The sequence below is a fragment of the Aquila chrysaetos genome, chromosome 21 (assembly GCF_900496995.4).
Source record: "Aquila chrysaetos chrysaetos chromosome 21, bAquChr1.4, whole genome shotgun sequence".
In the NCBI taxonomy this organism is placed as follows: Eukaryota; Metazoa; Chordata; class Aves; order Accipitriformes; family Accipitridae; genus Aquila; species Aquila chrysaetos.
The window spans coordinates 23,131,402-23,154,298 of record NC_044024.1 but is presented as its reverse complement, the minus strand read 5'-3'; the positions used below and the strand labels follow the sequence as shown (position 1 = coordinate 23,154,298).

The 22,897-nt window shown below is 52.6% G+C and overlaps 1 protein-coding gene across 8 annotated transcripts in view; it reads right to left on the bottom strand.

Annotated features, from left to right (window-relative positions):
* Positions 1 to 2,336: 2,336 nt before the first annotated feature.
* LOC115333769 (Krueppel-like factor 5) overlaps positions 2,337 to 22,897 on the bottom strand; it is a 39,884-nt gene continuing 19,323 nt past the window's right edge. For 5 of the 8 annotated variants that reach the window (XM_041119114.1, XM_041119113.1, XM_029997178.2 and 2 more), the window contains 4 exons: positions 16,382 to 16,429; positions 12,392 to 13,295; positions 9,761 to 9,820; positions 2,337 to 6,387 (listed from right to left, as the gene is read on the bottom strand). In XM_041119114.1, coding sequence (XP_040975048.1) covers positions 6,209 to 6,387; positions 9,761 to 9,820; positions 12,392 to 13,295; positions 16,382 to 16,420 — 1,182 coding nt within the window. In that variant the 5' untranslated portion in view covers positions 16,421 to 16,429 and the 3' untranslated portion in view covers positions 2,337 to 6,208. Of the gene's footprint in view, positions 6,388 to 9,760; positions 9,821 to 12,391; positions 13,296 to 16,381; positions 16,430 to 16,620; positions 16,644 to 17,600; positions 18,571 to 22,897 lie in introns of those variants that run through there. The other 3 variants (XM_041119112.1, XM_041119115.1, XM_029997177.2) reach the window with 3 other exon arrangements.

Genomic DNA, 22,897 nt, shown 5'->3' with positions numbered 1-22,897 from the left:
TGGTACAAATCACTTTTGGCAATGGAGGTGGAGAGGAGTGAGCAGAGGCAGCTGCGGGTGGGCCTGACAGGCTGTTTTCCAAAAAGGATGGTTTGGAAACCTGACTGGGGCTTTCCTGCAGGGGCATCTTAGCTTGAGTGACCCAAAAGGTGAGCACCTTCTGAGTTGTCCCCCCGCTCCAGCTGTGGCCCATGGCTACGGGAAGCCTTTCTGGGACAGGATGGTCCCCATCCCACGTGACAGCAGCACCACTGAGGAGAAGAAGCCATGGCAGCCCCATCCACACTCTCCTCTAAAACCCTCTCCAGGGTTTTCCCCATTGCAGCTCCATCGAGGAAGGACACTTCAGTTTCGCATGCAATAAAATAGCCACTCTCTGAACTTTCCTGACGTCACGGCAGATATTCCCCGTTATTCACTATCTTGGTGATCTCGCCGGGAACAGCTTGGCTGCACAGCCAGGGCAAAGTCCTGAGCGCAGCAGCGTGCCGAAGGACACGCTGGGTGGAAGGCGGGGGGGTTCAAGGAGGTGTTTGGGTACATGATGTCTCTTGCCATGGGAAGGTATTTAGCAAAGATGAACAGCATCCCAGCTCCGTCCATACCGGCCAGCATGAGACCATACATCAAAAACCAAGTTTCCACAAACACTTGCAGAGCAGGAGATGGCTTCAAAGGAAGCATGCTGTACCCAGCAGTCAGTCCGTGATGGGTCCATGGTGATCTCCACAAGGCTCTTCTCAGCCCCAGACCTCCCCAGAGGCTCCAGCCACCAGCCCGTGTCTTCCCAACGCCTCGTTCCGCAGAAACTCCCATCTCCTTTCCAGCCCCAAACTTCCCTCCCTGCACCGCAGGTGGCTCTGACATCCCCACACACAAGGATGGGGGTCCCAGACAGCCTCCCCATCCTCCTCGCCACTTCTGACATTATTTGCAGGCAGAAGAACTTGGAAAGGTAAAACTGAGGCTGTTCAGGAGTTGGAACTCAGCAAGTAACTACAGGTTTCCTCTCCCTTTTCCAGCCGTGCAGCAAAGGAGCGGGTCGGGGTGCTGGTTTCTCCCCCCCCCAGCCTCCCCTGCCTATGGGCTGCACAGCTTTGCTGCGGCACCCAGCATCACACACGCCATGGAGAGCTTGTGGCCGGATCCTTCCCGGGCACGCAGCACTGCCCGGCGCTCCCTGCGCAGGCAATCTGCAGAAAAACTTTGCAACTGCAGGGGAGTGACAAGAAGAGAAGGTGCGTGGCTCGATGTCCTGCTCTCCCTGCCTCCTTAATCTTAATTAGATCTCAGTCCCCAAGTTATTTTTCAAGTGATGGAGAAATGTGGAAACAGACGAGAGAGGAGAAAGACTTGGAAAGTAAAACAGTGCAATCCCTGGGGACCATCAACAGGGTCTAAAAGCCACAGGAGAAGGAGGTAAAACAACTCATCTCAGCATCGTAATCAAGTTTGAGCCGAGGGAATGAAATCAGTAGGGAAAGAGGATTTTCTTCATGAAAAATGTAGCTGAAAGGCAACACCTTTGGAAAGCAACAGGGAGTTGTTGTTTTTAACATGGAATAAGAGTCATGATCCTGCAAGTGTAGCCAGGCCAGGAGGCGACTGCGGGAAGCGGTCACAGAGAAGATGCTGGAGAAAGCAGATGGGATCCTGCCAGGAACGGCTTACAAAGAACTGTTTAGTTCAGCCTATAGAAATAGATGTGTGTGTATTTGTAGGTGTTTGCGTTTGTGCGTGCAGGTGCGTGCATGCAAAAGGCATGAGCTCAACAGTCCTCGGCTGAACCCCTGCCGGCTGTTTGCATATGTACAAATGTGTGTGTATATATATACACAAAAGTACACAGACGGGGATTTTGAACGCCGTGTCCCCAGCCCAGCACTTCCTTGTGTCCCCCCCGTCTCTTCTCTCTTCCCCTCTGCCTGGCCCTTCTGCTCCCTCTCACCCACTCGGCCTGCGGCTGCCCCCTTCTTCCCTCACAGAGCAAAAAATGGGAGCACATAGTAAAAGGCAGAGGGGATTTACAAAAAAAAAACAGTCCTGCCCCTCCTTTTTCTTTGCACAGCATTGCAACATCGGTTTGAGAAAGGGCTCGCCATTCCTCCAAAGCATCAGCTTAGGCCACGTAACAACACTAATAGCGTTGCCTGGTGCTCCAGGCTTATAACATGCACGGATCCTTCCCCTCCTCGGATACCCATTTTCCTAATCCAACCTTACAAAAAAGCTTTTTTTTCCTTTTCTTAAGCCTCTAAAATCAGCACACGCACAGGCAGCAGCAGGTAAAGGCAAAAAGCATTTCCAATGGGAGGGAACAGAAGAAAGACCATGTCTCCACATGATAAAATTTTATTACAAAATATGAGATAGATTAATAGTCATAGGGGAGTTTCAGGGGGAGAGGGGTTATGTAACAAACAAAAGCATCACCGGAAAAATAAACCTTCCACCCAAGTTTTCCAGGTCCCAATTTTTTTTTCACATTGTGTTCATCTCGGACAGTAAACGATCACTTTCAATCCACGCAGACCCGCGAAGCGATACAGTGCTCTTTTCCTATTTACAGCGATTTTTTTTTTTTTTTTTCCCCGCTATGATACACGCGCAGCAGAGATGAGGCACCCGCCTCCCGGCCAGACTGGCATTTGTTCTGCACCAAACCCAGCTTGCAAAGCCTCCTGGGCTTGCAAACCTTTTCCAATGTCCCTGTCACCTAAGTGTCCCAGGGGACTGGGGATGGAGGGACCTTCATTCAGCTGGGGTTCACACACCCCCAGCTATGTCGCTCGGCTCCGAGCCGTCCCTCCCGTAGCAAAAAAGAGGGGCTTTGCTCCGGTCAGCATCACTCCCCGTCTCCCCCGGCTTTCTCCTGGGGAATAGCTGCCCTCAGCCACCGAGAGCTGCAATGAAATGCAAGGTTAGAGGCTGTCCACTTCTGTACACACAAAAATAGAGAAATAAAAGCCAAGGCTTGCTGTGGTTTTCCTTCAGAGACTTTTTTTTTTTAAAGTGTTGCCTTTGCACTAGTAAAACATTTGCATGTCAGCGTTTTGCATGCAGACCAGCAGTGCTGCTTGGGAAGCAGTACAGGATTGGGGTGTTTTTTTGTTAAGACACTTCTTCCTCTGCACCCCCATCAAATAAAAAAAAAAAAAATATATATATATATATACACACACACAGAGTCTATGTGAGGATGAGCAGATAGATTTTTTTTTTTTTTCCTGTAGTGAAAAAAAACAAGATCATCAGGAAAATTATTTAAAATTCCCCTAAGATTTAAAGCTGCCTGTTGGTTGTTTTGGCTTTGTACCGTTTTTCAGCAAACAGGTTTTGGGCCCCATCAGCACAGCAGGGGAGGGAGAGATGGAAATGGAGGGGTGGGGGAGGGCGGAGCGGAGGTTTCCTTCTCCAAAAAAAAGAGGGGGGGTCAGTGAGACCCCTCTGAGAGGCCCACGGGTGAGGGCTAACCCCACGACCAGCCTGATGGCACAGGCGGCGGCTGGGCTGACCTTGTACCCTGTAGTTTGGCTCACACCTTTAGGAGGTTCAACCACAAAGGATACACCAAAAAAAAAAAGGTCTTCCCACGTGGAGGTTGCAGTTACAGCCGTGGGGGCTGCTGGCTCCCCGTGGGGGGGGTACGCGGAGACCACGGTGCCGCCGGCTCGCCGTGCCAGGGCTCACCCGCTGAGGAGCTGAACGGGTGCCAGCGAAGCCGGGTGGAGCCCAGCAGGTCCCAGCACGGCTGCGTTGGGTCCCCACCAGCCCCACCGAGCCAGCCTGAGCTTCCTGGAGACACCAGCGGGGCTGAGGCACCTCCACGCTACCCTGAAATTCCTTTGGCGTGAGCTCAACCCGCCCGTGCTGGCAGACACGCACGCTCCTACACCCTGCACCACCGCCATTCTCCGAGGGGTTCTTCCATCATCAGAGACCTTCCCTGAGGCTCTCCAGACCCATCTCAAAGCAGAAGCAAGAGGTAAAACTGTCCCCTGCATGGAGGCTTCAGGCCATGCACCATTCCTACCCCCCCCCCCATTTTTGGGGAGAAGATGGCACTGCATGCCCTACTCACTCATATAGCTCAACCCAACCTCCAAGGTGAGGTGGGAAAAAGGAGGAGCCCAGGTCACAGTGGTGGCATTGGCAAGGTCCTGCTCTCTGCCCTGAAGAGGAGCCAGACCCCACAGCCAACAAGGCAGATGGCAAACAAGCCCATTTGCACCAGCACCTGCCGATCCCCAGCAAGCTGTGATGACAAGCAAGGAAAGAGTTGGAAAAAGAACATGGAGGACATACACATGGTCAGCAAAAGCTGATTTAAGAGCCAGGCTCTCCAATCCTCCGTTGAACGCGGTGTCAAGAGGGTGCCGTCATCAAACCCTCCAGCCAGGCAAAGACCCCAGTGCTGAGGTCTGAAAAGCCCTTGCCACGCACTGTCAGGGAAAGTCACCCAAGCCAGCTCCCAGCAATTCAGTGGCCTGACTTCACCCCTCCATTCCCACCCTCCCTGGTGGCACGGAGAAAAGAGGAGGCTTCTTGCCAAAGAGCCACACGAAGGGTTCACTGCAGCGCTGCACCACCAGCCCCGGGCACATCATCCATCCCAAAGCCTACACTACAGCACGCACACCTCACCCCCCCTCAAATCCTTCCTGCCCTCCTCTCCTGTCACACCAGACCAGCTACGTGCACCGCAGGTGTGATCAGTTTTCTTTATCCAAGGCAAAGGACAACCAGGAACCCAGCTATGGTTTTCGGCTAATGTGCGGTTTGGCAATAGCAGAGAGGGGTGGCCTTCAAATTTCCACCGCCTGAAGATGCCACGGTTTGGCATGGCCTTTCAGTTCACGCTGCAGATGCGCATCAGCCTGCGCGTTACTTAAATTTGTTCGAGGAAGAATAAAAGAGGAGGACGGTGTGGGGGAAATCAATATTCTGTTGAACGCACTGGGCCCATTATTTGCTCCTGATTTATTTATTACCTGCACGGCTGCTGTTTAAACTGCCATGGCCTGGTTCTTGTTCTGCCTAAGTTTAACCCCCGGTAGACTTTGAAGAATGGCTGATGTGCCCCACGCGTCACAGCGCCCCACAGAAGAAGAGGGAAGGTGCCTTACGGAGCCCGAGGCAGTGAACCTGTGAGGTAGGTAACATGATTACAATCTGAACAGCAGGATTTATTGGAATTTTTTTCAAAGATGCTTTTTTCTTTTTTTCTTTTCTGTCTGAATGTGATGAAATGGCAACAGCAAAAGACTGGTGTGATTGGCGATGACTGATCCCTTGTGTGCATGTTCAAGGCATGAGCAGAGCCTGCCCAGTGCTTTTTGGAGAAAGGCACAGTGTGTTCTGGGAAACCAGAGCTTTATCAGTGGCTTTTTTTGCAGTCCTCTGGGGGGCTTCAAGATCCATGCTGGTCCTCCCAGAGACACCTGAAGTCAAAATTTATCTTGGAAGCAGAAATGCTAAGGACACGACCAAAAAACCTGGCCAAGCAGGGCAGATATTCGCAGCCCCGAGTGAGCTGGCTGCCAGGAAACCGCAGGTGGGCTCCAGGGGACACAGATGATGGCTTTTGTCACCTGCTTTTGTGCTGTCCCTTGCTTGAAGGCACGTCAGGTGAGTATGTCATAGACCCTTTCTTCTATGCCCCCACAGAGACTGGGATTGTCAACCCAAACAGCCCTGGGCACATGCTCCTGTTCTCGCACATCAGAGGTACCACGGCCACGCCATGGGGCAGTCCAAGAGGATTGCACCAACAGTTTGAAGTGAGACCTCTCACGTACGGCCAGGCTACCAACCCGTCACAACCTCCTCAGGCTCACCAAAGGCACTGCCCCGAAAGGGGTAAAAAAATCCCAAACAGCTTGAGACACGAAGGACAGTTGCTCCTGAGTGACAAATAAATAGCAGGTTTGCTGGAAGAAAGCCCTTTGGAATCCAAGGTCCATCGCCCCAGCGCTGCCGGTAGCCTCGTCATGAGATCAGTCTGTAATTACAACTCTTTTTTAATGAGATTTCTTTGAAAACGAGAAACAGTTGGGGACAGGGCTTGCAGAGGGGGCTTGCCCACCACCCTTGCCCTGCCGGTTGATCACAGCATGGGTTTGTTCCTACGTACGAGAAGAGGAGAGGCCCCCTCGGAAAAGAAAAGAGTTTCAGCTGCTCTTGGAGAAGTGGCGAACGTAGGCGGCTCCTAGTTTTGGTGCCGCTTCATGTGGAGAGCCAGATGGTCGGAGCGGGAGAAGCACCGGCCGCAGGCTAGGCACTTGAAGGGCTTGGCGCCCGTGTGCTTCCGATAGTGCCGGGTCAGCTCGTCGGAGCGGGCAAAGCGCCAGTCGCAGCCTTCCCATGTGCATTTATAGGGCTTCTCGCCTGCGGGGAAGAGCCACAGGTCACAGCCACAGTACAGCCCCGCCGCCGCTCAAGAGCCTACGTGGACACACAACTGCCCGGCCTCCCGAATACCCACCCTGTCCTCTCGGAGGTGCCCGTCCTCCTTGGGAGGCCCTGGAGGGCACCCAGGGCTGCCCCACTGCAGAACAGGGCTCGTGGCCACGCTGGTGCTTTGCACGACCAGGGTGCACTTGCTGTACACCGTCCATAGCCACCAAAGGACCGCAAATTGTTGAGCTGCAGTAACCAGGTCTTGTCCATGTGCCCCCCTCCCCGCCCCACTTTGCTTTCTAGGCTTGGTTTCTAGTGCTGTTCAAGTTCCTGTTGGATTTGGGAGCATTTCTGGCTAAAAATTTTTCTGAGTTTTTTGTTTGGTTTTTTTTTTTAACTAAAAAGCCAAAAATTCCTGTGGAAGGTGTTGCTGCTCATACAGGCATGGGGGGCATGAAACCATCTAACGCTCTTTGCCTCAAAGTTCAGCCCTGCAGCAGCTCTCCGTACACAAAACACTGTGTTTTCTTCAGAGCATCTGGGTGATGTAATGCCTCTGCCCTCTCCCCCCTCCTGCCCATACACACCTATTACTGAACTGAAATCAATTAAATTGTGCAACTTCTCAGCCAGCTGGGAACTGGGCTGGAAAAGCCTGTGCCCGCTTCCAGCTGCCTGTGTGCCCAGGTTGTGGAGCTGAACCCTGGCTGCAGCCCTCTCCGCGCATGGGTGTGGTGCTCTCAAATATTAGCCCTCGCTCTTAACAGCCTGAACAAGCAGGCAGAGTTCAGGGAATGTGCTGACTTTCCCGACCTCAAATATTTACCATTTCATCGGCCAATTGCTGAGCGCACCACCGCGGCATGAATGCACGTACACATGCAGCATGCATGCACAGGCATGTGTGTCGTGCGCCGACATGTTTCCCGGCGAACGGCCGTTCCTCCCCGCAGCCTGTGTGCTAGGCAGGCGGTGGTTTTGGCCAGGAAACAGAAAACATTCAGCCACAGCAAGATCTACAGCGTCTTGCACGCACTGGACAAAATATGAAAGCACAGACACGTGAACCTGGAGGAGTCAGGGCACCAAGACCACATCCAGCTCCTCAAAAAGCCCCTGAGCTCTGCACCATGGGGAGGAGAGAGGTATATTTTTATGGCTCAGGTAAATAGAGAACTTAAAAGTCGATTTACAAGCAGCACGCTGGATGTTTTACGGCATGCTGGGGATCTCAGGGTTTGCGTTAGCATGCTAAGACAAAGGCAGGATTTGCACTGTGCAGCCACAGACATTGTCCCAGCCAGGTCACCTGGCTGGGTCAACCCTACCAAGGCCCTTTAGTTTCAAACAATAACAGGTTGATCTCCAGGATAGAAACAAAATGCTTTCCATTGTCCCACGAGCTGGCTCCATCTCCCAGGACAGCACGGCAGGGCAAGCTCAAACAAAGGACCCAAACTGGCATTCCCAGCCCCTGGGAGGCGGGTGAGCAGCCACCGGGTTATATATTTAATCTCACAATGGCACCCAGGAAATGAATGGTGTCTCCAGGAGATGAATACAGCCCAGCCCATAGCAACGGGCAAACCACAAGAAAAGATCTTAGAGATCATGTACTTCTCAGCCCAGCTGCCATCAGGCGAGGAATCCAGAGAAAGGGCGTTATTAACCCTTCAAGTGATGGAGCTGAAGTGGCATCAAGCATACTTAGCTGGCAGAAGTTGGGATGGGCCCTGCCATTGCAGCTCTGGTGCTGTGCTCAGCGAGGCTGAGGCCACAAAGGCAAAAAACGAGGCTTCAAAAATTAGACGCAGACACCTTGAGCCTTCCTGCATATGGCTCTCTGTTTTGGATTCCCTTCTTTTTACCTGCCCCACAACACTACCAGTTTTCTTGACTACTCAGGTCACATCCTCCTTCGCCTCTCTGCCCTTCCCTTTTACAGCAAGTGAAGTGGAAGGAGGCAAACACACTTGGATTTCCAGCCCAATTACTGGGAAACCTGGAAAAACAACTGCATTTTATTGGGTTCAAAAACTGCTCAGGTTTGCCTGGATACACCTCTATATTGTGACTCGTAGAGACGGTGCCTGTCTCAGATGGGTCGCGTCTCTGGGCACAGAGCTAAGACCCGTGCTCCGAACGGAAGGGGAAAAGAGATATTTCATTTTAAAGCGAGAGCCCTACCATAGCCCTGAATACAGACTGCTGTTGTGACAAATGCTTATCACCACCCAGCCCTCGGAGCCTGGACAATGTCCTTCCTGTTCCTTTCTTCCACCCCTTCCGTGTTGTTCTCCAGCCCGCTCCTACCCAGGCCCTGCCAAAAAAATATTGTACCTCATGCACAAAGAAAAATTCTTTGCTGGCTTGTTCGAAGGACTGATAAGATGAAAACGGAACAGAGCCAAGTGCAAGAACTGATTCCCAGCCTCAGGATGGGTTTTGTTCGTTGTTAATAAAAAAGAAAAGTGAACTCTGGGCCAGCTTAATTGCTTTCAGTAAAGATCAGCCCTTCTATAAAAGAGATTTATGAGGGCACTGATGGTTCCTGGACTACCTGAGGATCTGATAAAGTTTCAGGTATAATAAATGCCTTAATGAGAAGACCTGTGCTTGAATGCACAAGTGCCACTGAGCTAGGTTTTCCCCAGGGAAGCTGGTTGTAGTGGGAGCTCCTCTGTGCTAGTGACCCTGTTTACACCAGCAAGGGCGGCCCACGGCACCTTTGCCCTCGGGAATGAGGGCACAGCCTTTCTGTTCGTGTATTCGGAGCCCTTCTGTACTTGTATTTGGCTGCTCCAGTGATACACCACTGGCAGCTGCTAAGGGGCCAAGCACTGGGTGCAAGTGGTCTGTGTGGCTGGTACACAAGGAGATACGAGGGGTTCCTTCCTCTCCTTGGGAACCACAGGGGCACTTGACACAAAAAAGTCAGCCCTTGTCTCCTCAGAGGTCATATAGATGCACCACATACCTTTAGGCAATCTTTCTGTAGGCTAAGCAGGATCAGACCTGGCTAGGATTTGGGAGATCTCAAAGGAAGAGCTCAGAGTAATAGAGGTTTTGGGGGCACCTTGTCCTCCCAATCCATCGACTCAAGAGCCTCCGAGAGTTCTCCTAAATTCTAGACCATCCCTCCAGAAGGCAAGCAAGTGCACGCAGCAGTGTACAGTCGCTCTAAACCAGTGCAACCATTGGACTTTTTTTGACATTAATATCAATAGACTTAACTGTGCTCCTTACCCCAATAACCACCCTAGATTAAGGTAATCTACTCAGCTACATTATCACCGCCATTAACAGGCACAGTATAAGAAGTGTAGGCTGGCGGAGTTTCCTGATGATGTGGTGCTCTTACCTGTGTGAGTCCTCTGATGTGCCTTCAGGTGAGAGCTCTTGGTATAAACTTTTGAGCAACCTGCAAAAACAGAAAAGACACAACTTCCCTGTGAGAAAGGGGCCCTTCCTCAAACAAATCCAGAACATTTATATTTGAGGGTAGGGACAGAGCAGGCCTGAAAAGCACTCTGGGTAACAGTATGCAAATAAGCCTGGCTATACCTGTTTTGTTTCAGCAGTAACTAAAGAGCATTTGTTCTCCAAGACAGACAGACCTTTACAACACTCCATCTTTTGCCATACAACCCTGACACCCATGGGCATTGTGCTGGGAATTAGGGGGGCAGGGAAGAATCAGGCACAGACTTTCAAATCCCCCTTTCTTCAACCAGGTCTTCGAGGCAGGATGAAAACATTAAATTCACCACCGTTAGCTGCTGGCTTTGTGCTGCCGTTTGTCTTTCTGGATTCCAGACGTAACTGATATCACTACTGCAAGGCTGGAGGGAAGATGTATTTTGTAATAGTCCCAGCCCCAGCAGATATGGTAAAAATGTTCCAGGAAAACGCCAGGTACACTGTGGAGTCACAGCCTGGCTTTCAGGATCCAGAATAAAGCCAGTGGGAAGTTTTTTCAGATCAGCAACAACAGGTTTAATCAAAGGAAGGCTCTTAACAGAAACACCAGGACTTCGTCAAAAGTTTCAACAGGCATCTCAAAATGAATCATTGCTAGTCCCTCATTTCAGTTAGATAAAGCTTAGAAAAGCTTCTCATGCTGCCTTTATGGCCCTGCTTCACTGTGTTTTGACAAGTATATTAAAATACGAAGTTTTATGACCTGCATAAGCAACATAGTCATATTTTTCATTCCACTGTTTCCACGCAGCCTAAAGAAGCCTCTTGCAGGACTGTCCTGCTCGGGAGGTGCAGGAGCAGCTAGCTGCCTTTCCCTTCCCCATGGTAGGAGGGGTGAGGGTTGGTGACCGAGTTCAATTTTGCTTCTGATGCTCTGAAGCCTCAGTGGTCCCTCACACAGTATGCATGAGACCAAGGACTGCCTCCCTGCTGGACACGGAAATGAAGCCAGCCGAGCACCCAGAGCAGTTTCCAAACCCAGCGGGAGCAGCACAGAGAAGCCAGAGCAGGGCACGGCTGAGCTTCATTTCCCCATGACCATGTAGAGGAAAAAGTGCTGCGGCCGCCACCTGGAAACTTGGATCAGGGCTTTGCAAACAGGTCTCCCCTGTTCATCAGGTTACTGGTGTGAATTCGGCATGCCTCCTGTCGCTTCCTCACACAGACCATGTCAGTAAGACCTGTTGCACCTGCCATCAGTCCTGACTGCTTTCACCTCTAGCTGAACCTCAGTGTGAAGGATTAGAAGAAGCCCTCTCTGCACGCTTAATCTGTCTCCCACCGTGATCAGCAGAAAGTAGAAAATTCAGCACAAGCTGTTAACCACAAGAACATGGGTGCAGCTTCTGGCTCAGAAAGTCCCTAATCTGGAGGTTGCCAGAGGGTGGAAAGGTGTTAAGCACAGAAAGATCTCTCTAAACATGTCCTATTCTTACATACTTCCTCAGGTCACTGCTGGAGACAGGATCTGGGCTAGACAGGCCTCTGGGCTGACCTACTACAGGCACTCTTGTGCCATGGAAAGAGCACATAAATCTTGCAGGAGGCAGTTAGGAAATGACTTTCCTCAGTTCACACACCGCCATGGGAGAACTGTTTGCTAATCCCCAACAGCGCGATGGCTGGGGCTCGGCCCAGGAAGTGGGAGGTGCGTGTCCCTGCACAAGGACTGGTGATTTTCATGCCCTCGCGCTGCCGTCACTGGGGTTTCTCACTAGGAACATGACTGCTTCTCTCCCGTGCGGCATGAATGACGGTTTGCAGCTGTGGGTCCCACAAGCCCTCTGTGCATAGTGCAGGAAACACTGCAAGATCTCCTCCTGCCGAGGCACGACAGGTCTTTAGATGGACATGCTCATGCAATGAGATGACACACAGGGAACAGCTACAGCTCTGGGCTGATCGCTACCCTGAAATGCCTTTCCACACCATGCTGATGCAGTACATGAAGACACTGAAGGATATGACACAGAGATATTCAGCTCATTGCCTCTTTGGAAGAAGAGAATTGGGGCTGCAGAGAGAAACTGTGAAGGCTGCTTATGGAAATTACTGGATGGTTTGCCACCTATTATGGGAGAGTGGGAAAGGAAAGGTCAGTGAGAAAGCCAGCATGGTTTCATCTGCGGAGGGCATGTGGCTGCTCAGGGTTAGGCAAGACCAGAGCGAAACAGGCAGCTAAGGCAGCAGATTTCCAGGAGCATCCCTGTGCTTTGCAGGAGCTCTCTGCCTCTCAGAGTCAGGCTTGCTTTTGCCAGAGTGTGAAGGGGAAAGGGAAAAGGAGAAAAAAGGCATCACCTAGCACAGGCAGGATCGACCTCTTATAATCCCTTGGTGTTGGTGGGAACCCCACTTCCCTGGGGCTCTCCACCCAGCTCCATAGCTCCCTTCATCATGCAGGCAAGGTGATTTCAGATTAAACTCCTGCAGAGGCCCAAGGCAGCCCCCAGCCTCAGTGTGTCAAGAAGAGACAGCCCCCAAAGCTGAGCCAGTACATCAACCATGAGCATACCTGGGTAATCGCAGTGATGGATTCTCCTTTTCTCCAGCTCAGGGTTGTTGCGTCTGTTGTATTTGGGGGGCTGCATGACAATGTGCCCTTGGGAGAGCGTCCCAAGGCCATTGGGGACTGGGGGGACCTGGGACGACTGGACCAACTTCAGTCCAAAAGTGGCTTCATAAGATGGTGGGGGAGAGATGGTGTTGATGAGCTCAGGTTGATTTTCTGGGCTGCCAGGCTGTGAGTTGGGGGGTGAAGGGGGCAGGTTCACCCCTGGAGCAGGGTAGAACTGCCCTGAGAGGCTGAAGTTTCCCTGTCCCTGGGAGACATGTGGGTACTGCTTAACTGGCCCCCCTGGCTGGACAGGTCTGTGGACCACACTGGACATGGTGTTACCTGTGGACATGGTAACACCACTGAGACTGTTGATGGCTGTGGTGCTGTTGGAGGAGGATGTCAGAGTGGTAATGTCAGCGCTTCCGTTGCCAAGAGGCATCTGGTAAAGCTGGGATTGCTGTGGATTGGTGGATAAGGGGATCTCAGAAGGCATCTCCTGCTTGATGAAGATGTTGTTCACTGCCACTGACTGGGGCATGCTGAAGACACTGGTGAAGTCGGGCAGGGTCTGCGTGGAGCCGGAGGCAGAAGAGCAGGGCTGGGCGAAGCTGGTGCCAGGCTCTGTTTTGATCTGTGGGAATGGCGTCATGGGTTTGGGTGGCCGGTAAAGTCCAGTGCGCAGGTGCGTCGTGTCTGGCAGAATCACATTGATGTTCACGCTGTACGGCGTAGAAGTGGGCTTCTCTGTGGAGAAGAACTCATCCACCACTGAGGCACTCTCCCGACGGTACTTCTTGTCTGGTATCATTGGGATGGGTGGCACCTCGTTTGAAAGGTACTTATCCAATTCGGACCGTGCCTGTGGCAAAAAATAAAAAACGAGAACTTGTGAAGAGTGACCTTGACACACTGGTGGTGGGAGTCCAACGTTCAACAAGTACTTCAGCTAGCAGGAAATCGAGAGAGCAGCAAGAATGGCCCAGGAGTCACAGGCTGCAGTGATTAAGCTTCAGTCTCTGACTCAGCCAGACTCCCCAGGAGTGAATCACTGTCCTCTGTCCCACTTCCCTCCTACCTATTTGCACTGATAACAAAGGGTAAGCTAGGCAGAGGATGCAGTTATGAGAGAAACAGAGCCTGATAAAGAAGTCACAAGCTTTAGGTACAAAGCTTTCGTCACAAACAGAAGAATTTAACACTAGAAATGGGATGAGATCAGAAACTCTGCTCCAGTCAGCCTAACGCTTTGGGCATGTTGGATCTGCAGCCCACCTTAGACATGCTGAGTCTGGTCTCCTTTAAACTCAACAGCCTGAGATGTATTGCATTTTATCCTAGGACAATATCTTTGATTAACTGAGAATATTCTAGGACAGCATCTTTAAATAATTGAGAATAATTTGGGCTATAGCCCTAGAAATCTAGGCAATATTGCCACTAATTCAGTGGACTGTGAGCCTAAAATGGAAGCTGCCAGGCATACTATTACTGTCTTGTCTTGGTAAAGTGACTCAGCCCTCACCTAACCTTTGGGTTAGTTCTAGTTTTGTAGAGCTGTTTTTACAAGTCTGGGTTCTCCAAGTTAACAGGACCTCTAGCTCAGACAATCACCGCTTGCCAGGTTTCTTCCCCTCCTGGTTCATGTCTGATGCGGCATCCCACTGGATCCAGGCCCAATAATTCAGCAACCTGATGGAGCAATCCGCTAGGAAATTCATCCCCTGGCATTTGATGACTCAAGTTCTGCTCTTTGTGGTTAAAGATACCAGTGCTAATGCTCTTCTATAAAGCTACAGCCTTTAATTATGTGGTTATCCATGTGTCAAGCTCATTGCAAAGCCCTCGTAGACTCATTCATATGTAGAGGAGCTGGCAAAACCACCAGGTTTCCCTGGCAGAGCCTACAGCGCACTTCAGGAGAGCAAGCTGATCTCACCCCACACCCTGCACGCTTGAGCCGAGGGTTTTACAGCTCTGAACTATGTCACTGGAGTGCAATGGGCCAAAGTCATCCTTGCTGCAACTTCATTGCTCTTAACAAAGCTGGATGGGACCCAAGAGATTTCCTCGCCCTTTGCAGTGAAACCTATCACCTCTGCTTCCAGCTAATTCAAAGAACCTTTGCACCTCTGCAAGCCATACTGGCAACGCATGGGTAAGCTGGCTTCTACCCAAATACAGGTACGTGCCACAGATACACTCTCCTTTACAAAGGTAGAAGCTCAGAGCAGCTGGACTTGGAAGTACTACACTGCACTAGGACTGTGTTTTCTACGCTGTGGTTGCTCTACTGGTGTGTGTACACATTGTGCTGTAAATCCTGTCTGTCCTCATCGAATGTGCAGGCCCTGAAAAGTCTCTGCCCGCATTAAAGGAAGCTATGTCTTGGCACTACAAGCTCACTTAGTGCCACATCCTCCCCTAACTGCCTCTGCTCAAGGCAGCACTGCCTCCAGCAACACCCCCCTCCCCATGCTCCAGTGAGGAAACCCTTGCTCAGGCATACCCTAAAGCTAAGGCATCAGCGGGAGGCAGGAAAGAGAAGCAGAGACCCTCAACTCAGTCCTATGCTCCCTCCCCTGCAGCGTCCAACTTGGGTTCCTGCCCGAGGGAGAACCACGTCAAAGATTTGGAGCTGAACCCTTCGTGCTCCTGCCCTGTGCACCCACACTGGCATACTACTGTTACCCTTGGGAGTCAGCTTGCTCTAGGCAGTACCAGAGGCTCCGAATGCCGTACATACCTGAGCAATGAAATGACCCACTTGCCAGGAGTGGGGGCAGGGGGAAGGTGTTGGATGCCTTTTACTTCTACACTTCCCTTATCTCCGGCATTTAACTTTCTCACCTTCAGTTCCCAAGGGAAGGTCTCCACACACCACCCCCCCTACACAACCCCCTCCCCCCACTTTCCCCACCTCCCTGCAACTCCAGTGGGTCCTTATGTGGCAGGTGACCAGGCAGGTATATTAAATGTAGAAAGGCATGGAGGGCCCTAATTTCAGATCCAAAACCTGTATTCTCAGCCAGAGTTCCCCTGTCCACTGCCTGCCCTCCTCTTTGGTGTCTCCCAGCCTCCTTTTCTCTCATAACCACCCCTACCTACAGGGCAAAGTCTTCTTCTCGTCATTCCATTAAAGCCTGATAAATCCACTTCTGATCCTGAGCAGCCCCAGGGTCCTGGGGAAAGGGGGCAGCTGGTCAGCAGAGCAAAACCAACGGGCTTTCACCAGACAGGAAAGGATACCAGCCCTGTCCGGAGCTGCAGCCCCACTGGTGTGTGCAGGACCTGGAGGGTGAGGGCCCCACCCTGCTGGAATCCAGACTGACATAATGCTGCTGATTGTGTCACAGGTTCCACACGACCCCGAGGGCCCCAGCATTCTTCAAAGAGGGAGAAAGGGGCACTTTGCTTGTTTGTGGCCCAGAAATGCCTAGCAACCCTAGTCCGCTCTGGCACTGCTCGCGCTGGGTGCTGACACCTAATACCAAGCCATTTCCCTAAACACCTCCCAGCCAATGCTCTATCCAAAACCAACTCCTCCTCGGCCCACGGTCAGCACAATTGGGATGACTAAGTGCTGACATGTCTGGGTGGCATCCAACTCAAGTGTCCTGAGTGCAGGTGTCTCTATCTGGCTGTCACTCACAGCTCCTTTCACGGTCGGTGGGGATCCAGTTAATGGAGACACACAAGCCGCGAAGGAGTTAGATAGCTACACAGGCACCCGCCCGGGTGGCTTGCACAGATGGAGTGGGAGGAACGCACCCCAGCTGGCAGCGGGGGCGGAAGGAGCGGAGGTGCCGCCATGTTCTCGCCCATGGATCTGGGTGGCCTGCACTGGGGCGGGGAAGCCCCGGCTCAATCTTTTCGGGGCTTTAGCGGTACCTCTCACCAACGGGGGCAGAAGCGTGCCAAGAGGGAGGAATGAGGAAAGCGCTTCACCTCCAGAATGAGCGGTGGCATCCGCTGTTCCATCCTCATGGGGTGCAGCTGTGGGGCAGACAGGGCTGGGTTAGTAGGGCGGCCTCCCCTAGGCCACGACCACCCCCCGCAGGCCTCCCCCAACCACCCCCGGCCATGAAGGACCTCACACCCAACCACCCCCGGCCATGAAGGACCTCACACCCCCCCCCCGGCTCCCCAGCCCCTCACAGCCCCCCCCAGGGCCTCAAGCCGCCCACCCTGTCAGCGCTCAGCTCCCCGCCGCCATCACCGCCACCCCGACACGGAGGCAAACCAACAGCACAGCAGGCCAGAGCGCCGCCTGCCGCCGCGTCACCCCCTGCTGGGCGGGAGGACCGGCAGTAAAGGGGGCGGGGCCAGCCCTGAAGTGGGTGTGGCGACGCCCCGTTGTGGGCGGGGCCAGCCCCACCCTAGGAGGGCTGGGCGGGGCCAGCCCCACCCTAGGCAGGGCTGGGTGGGAGCCGTGTTTGATCCGACCCTGGGGTCTGGCGGGGGGGATCCCCTCGGTCCCCCGCCATAGCACAGGGGGACCCACCCGCTCCCACAGGCTCCCAAATCCGGGCTTCGCCTCCAGGAACAGGGTTTTTTTGGTTGTTTTCTTTTTTTTTTTTTTTTTTTGGTCTGTTTTTCCCATCCCGGAGCGGGGTGGGAGGAGGGACAGAGCAGCCCGCTGAGGGGATGAGCAAGGGACTCGGTTCCCAGCTCACCCAGCCAGTCCCCTCCTGCTTTTATGTCTTAATCCTCGCCGAGAGGCAGAGCGGGATCTGCCGCGCGCGGCGTTCGGAGCTGGCCCAAGGAGGACGGCCGCTTGGTGAATCTGGGCAGCGGCTCGGCCTGGCTGCAAGGTTTGGGGAACTCGGGGCTTCTCACGGGGAAAGAAAAGATAGCTGAGAAATACCGAGCTTTCCAGAGGAGGTTTTGAGGCACGGCGCAAAGACCTTCAGAGATTTCCAGCCCAGTCAAACCAATAAGTTGTCCCAGTTCCCATGGGGCTCCCATCTACAAAGGCTACCTTAGGGTAGGCAGAAACGTTCGTGCCGTGTCCTGGGAACAGGCTGGAAACCACCGGAGCAGGCATCAAGGGCTGAGACCGCAACGCTCACTCACTCAAGTCATCCATGAGGGGTTTTTTTTGGTGCAGACCTGGGGCTGGGGCTGTGCCAAGCCCCAGCACACCCACCCTGGAATGGGCCCCCACCATGAGGTGCTGTGATAGCCAGGAGACACCATGCTCAGCGGCCTCAGGCACAACTCCTCTCTTCCACCCAACAGCTAACAAGCGCCCCGTCCCACAGGCCATGGCATCTGCAAGAGCAAGGATACGAGAAGGTTTCCCAGGAAGACCCTCAGCCGTGCCACCAGGGCTCGGACGGACCGTGCTTCCTGGCAGAAGTGTGGCAGCACCGCAAGCTAGCTCCAGCCCCTCCGAGGTGAAGCTCTCAGCATCACACCACTCACTGCCAGGCTCCTACAAACAGAGGATTTGGGGGAATCCCACCTCCTCAGGCACAGGAGCAGGTACCCCAGCCACCCCTGGCAGCGGAGTCCCTTTCAGCTAGCCTATTCCTGTGCTTAGCCATCTCCAAGGGGGAAAGACTTTGCCAGGACTTAAATCTCCTTTATCATTCCCCATATGCATTACAGCATGCTTGCAAATGTCCTGCACGCCTCTCTTCTCCTGCCTCGATTCCCCCCAGCTTTCCATAGAGGGCTGAGGTCTCTTCTCAGATCTCTCACCCAGACCTGGATCCTTTTTCCAAGGCCAGTCCTCCAGCACCAAGTAAAGGGGAAGTGTTATCTCTAAATCCAGAAACAGTATTTATCTGCCTCCTGTGGGTTCAGTGTCAGCTTGTGCCCCATTCTCATTCCACATCCTTCTGCAGCTGCTGCTGCCTGCTCACTTCCAGTGTGCCCATTTTCTCCTCCACAGCCACCCTAACCTCTACTATTTCTCCAGTTCAACAAGTTTGTAGTAAAGCCTTTTCTTGCCCTCCTAGTTTGGGGTCATGCACACATTGTCAGGCTGGTCAGTCAGGCCAGCAAGGGCTAGAAACAAGCCCAGGCTTCCCTCTTTCTCACAGAAAACCAGCAAAACTAACTCAATGGACTCAGTTTTCCCATTTTTTTGAGCTGTTCATATTCTGGGAATTGCACCTAAATGGAGGACGTTCCTTGTGAGGCCATGACAGACCACAGAGCCACATGGCCTTGAGAGGACGGGTGCCAAACAGGCTGGGGATGCTGAGAGCTGCCATGCCTGGAGAGCCACTGGTCTCCACATGGTCTTCATGCCTGGAAGCATGAGGAGATGCTTAAACATGAAAGCTCCAGGTCATAGTTACAAGGGTTTGGGGGTTGAAAGCTGTGTCCCATTCCACCAACTGGAATAAACAGCTTCAGAAGCACCTGCATACTTCAGCCAAGCTCCTTCGCAGGTAATGCTTGAGCCTGCAAGTGGTGGTCCAGCTGCTGGATCCCTCATTTTGGGATCAACCACACCAGGAGACCAATAAAACCCTCTGCTCTGCCAGCCGTCTGCATTCGAGACCTGCCATGGTAAGCAGCACAAATACAAAGGAAGCAATTGAGGGCAAAGCGGGACCCACCGGGAGGAAGCCCCGTAGTCACTGGGTCTCTGCAGACTCCCTGGCTGCAGCCCTGCCTGGGGCAGCTCTGGAGAGGGCAGCTGAGGACACTGCAGTGGGCTCACATGAGACAGCAATGACCTGGAATGATCAGCCCATCCCTTCCTCCCTGTCTGCTAGCCAGAGGCAGGGAATTAACCGTTTTCTTGCCTTTTTGAGAAGGACCGAACTTATCACATAGCCAGGGAGCTCAGTTCATCTCAATACTGCAAGAAATACCCACCGTGACTTGATGGACAAAGCCTCCAGGGCCTTCTAGCTGAAGAACCACTAGGTCTTTAGCGGGTTCAGTGGCCCAGTTTCCCCTACAGTCACTAGCAACGCCATCATTGCAGTCACTGGAGACGAGGATGAGATACAAGGTCTAGAGGCAGGCATGCCCCAGACTCCACCAACTGCATTGACAAGGGCTCCAGCAGCCATCGTAGGAGTCACAGGTCAGTAGCTCAGGCAAAAAATGAGCAAAGGGGAAATACAGGCAAAGCAGACATCAATAAAACTTCTGTGAGTTTAGAGGTGTCCAAACTGGGATCTTTGGTTGGGCCAGGAAGGGAAAGCCAGTAAGAATAGCCTTTCATACAATAAAAGCACTGAACTCCTGTAGTATTTTCCCCTCAAAGTCATAGTATCTATTTCTGACCATGGAGGAGGGTCTTTTCAACTTTCCACAGAAAAGCAAGCCAAAAAAAACCAAGCAGGAAAAGGAAAGGGGTTAGAAAAAGCACTTTGTTCACTCCAGACAAGGCCGTTGGACACCAGTTTGTGTCACTGGACCAGCAGGACCGTGTTACACTCAGCACTGGCACATCCGAACCTGGGACCTGGCGACCGAAATTCCCTGGAGGGCAAGATAACCTCAGCAGCCTCTGAAAGAGGTGTATGTTGTGAAGCACCCAGCACTGTGAAATCAGTAAAAACCCAGCCCTGCAAGCCAGTTGCTCGGTGAAGAAAGCAGACAATAAAGCCCTGCTTCCTCCAGGGTGGATTCTCCTGTGGCTGATAGCCGCTGACATGAGTCTTCCCCCTCTACCATCTGCTGATTTTCATAAATCCTGCAGGGACCTCCTGCCTTGGAGACCTCTATCCCTCGTTCAGACATTGTCAAAGGCAGGGTGAGGCATTATCAGGACATCGATCAATACAGGCAGAGTCCAAGACAAACATTTCTTGGGAGGACGCAGAAAAAAACGGCGCTTGAGCCAACCATGCCATTTCGCCAGCGATTAACCACGAGCATCATTAGAAGGGCACTAGGCGCTGCAGGCTGTCGAGGCAGGAGGCGGGACGTGTCTTTCCCATGATTAAACGCTTTCTAATCTGAAGTTGATAAATAACAAACCGCCATAGAAACATCAGATGTTGTCACCACACGGGCAGCAGCGGAGAACAAGGAGAGAAATCAATGTTTGCTAAACAGGCAATGAGCTTGTAAAGTTGGCGGAGGGAGCGGCTTGGGGGGGAAAGGGCTCGGGGCAGGCGGCGGGGGGGGACTTTCTTCAGTACTTGGCGGCTTCGAGACCTGCGCTAGCCCTTGCCCTCCCCCCGATCCTGCTCTGCAATGCTGGGAGGCATCAAGCCCGCTTCCCCCCTTCCCAGCTGGGTCTCCGGCTCTTGCTCACAGCCAGCCCTAGCCGCGATGCTGTGCTGGTCACTGACGCAAAGAGTTTTTGGGAGAGGGGTGCAAGCAAAACGCCAGCTTCGCCCGTGCAGGTCAGCCAGCAGCAAAACCGTCTGATGTGGAGGTTCACGGGATGGGGAGACGGCAGGGCACTTGCTCCAGGTGCAAGGGGGGGCCCTCCTCGGGGCGAGGGACCCTCCCCGAGCACAGGCATCCGTGGGACAACGGTTGTGCCTGTTGTCCGGGCCCTGGGATTACGCAGTACAGTCTCTTTCTCATACATGCACCTGCATGAAACTCCAGCCTCCAAGGGAATCGGCAAACAATGGGGAGGATAATCATCAATCAAAAACCATGGCAAGTACCTGGCAGTACCCCTTTAAAGGCACACATTATAAATAGACTGTATTTATATACAGATTTGGTTCAATATCAGCATTTATTGTCTCCTAGTTAAATATTGACCTGAGTAAATATTTGTTTCTCTGATCATTTGGTTTTGATATTGACCTCGATCGACGTTATTTTCTGTTTGTTCCTCAAGTCTTCTGGAACTCTCTGCAAAACGGGATTAGCAAAGAAACCCCCAGGACTCTTCCTTTCAAGTACACCCAGGGCCAAACGTTTAGCTGCTGTAAATAAGAAAGCACTGTTGCGGGCAGCAGAGCCAAACTCTGTGCTTATGTAGGTGGGTGCTGGGCTGCAGAAGGCCCCGGACGGACTCCTCTGCTTGCTCTATCTCAAAGAGGTTAGGAGCAACTCCAAGAAACCAGTGCTGCCCTCAAAGCATTCAGTTGTGTCTGCATTACCTGCAGTGGGGGAAGATTCCTCTTCACTAGCTTTGGCCACCAGGAAAGTGGGCATCTAAGCTGAAGTCCCTGTGCAAGCTCTCTCTGGAGTCCATGGAGAAGACTGCTAGAGGTGGTCTATCCCACCAGCTTTCCATCTGGAAGCTGGCACACCTTTCCACCTACAAGAGCAGCTCCTGGAGCAGGACAAAGATATACCCTTTCTCCGGGTTTCTGCCTGGAGCTCATGGATGGCCCAGGAGCTGAGCCACACTGCTCTGGAGGGTTATTCTGATACTGTTTTCTGCTCTTGTGTTTGAACTACCCAAAATAATCATCACCTCTCAGAAACAAGGAATTTTCTTGAGGCCAAGAGTCACCATCAGTGTGGTGTGGGCAGCTGGGAGGTTGGCTGGCCTCTGGCTGAGCCAGTAGGCAGTGACATTTCCAGCAGACTTGCTGACTCTGTTTGCTATTCCTTTCCCCCGACAACTGATAAAGACTCACTCAAAGGCAATCTACCTTGGTTATTTATCACAGAAATCATGCCACAGAAATCAGCAATGCCAAAGGCCAAAGAAACCAGGAAAAACACCCTCATCCAACTCCAAGGTCAAGTGCCTGGAAGAGGAGCAGTTTGGAGCAGCTGGGCTCCAGTGGGCTTTAAAAGAGCAAGCAGAACCTTTTCAAAAAATAAAGCCATAAATGGACTGAAAAAATAACTAGCAGGGTAGACCTTGGGGACAGTTCTGGTCCAGCTGCACCATCTCTAGGCTTTACTGAACACAGTGGCCATTCAGCCCATCTGGCCTTAGGCAGGTCTAGATGAGGGGGGGGGGGTCCCAGGTTGACATCAGAGCAGCTCCACACTGGTTTTCCCCTTTTGCAGAACTACCAAGCGCAACCTTGGCACTGGACGGAGCCCGAAGGCGGGTGGGGAAGCGGGGACAGCTGTCTCTCCTCACCCATTGCTCCCTGCTCTGCCCTGGCAGGACGGCAGCTCTCTTTAAGAGTGGGAAGGGAGGACGTGAGGACTTAAGGCAGCTTTCTATTTCTGAGCTGCTCTTGCTCAGCAAAGGCTGGGGTCAAGCCCACCAAAGCCAGCTGGAGGCTTTCCGTCAAGCTAAGTGGGCACCTGCTGTTGGAGGCAGGAGGCTGAGCTGGGTAGACTTTTGGTGTGAGGTGGTACAGCCATTTGGATGGTTTTTCTGGAAAGATGAAACGATCCAATTTTATTTCAATTCCTGGAAGATCAGGAGGCTTGGAGATACTTCAGCCCCAACCAAAACATGCAGGAGCTCAAGCGTTCCCCCAGTTTATGCATGCATACAATCAAAAGTTGAATTTGGATAGCTATGCAGCCCCTGCTGGTACCATCAACTAGAAGCAGGCTCAGCTGCAGCTCCATTTCTCCTTCTCGATTGCAGCCTCTGCTCCAGCACAC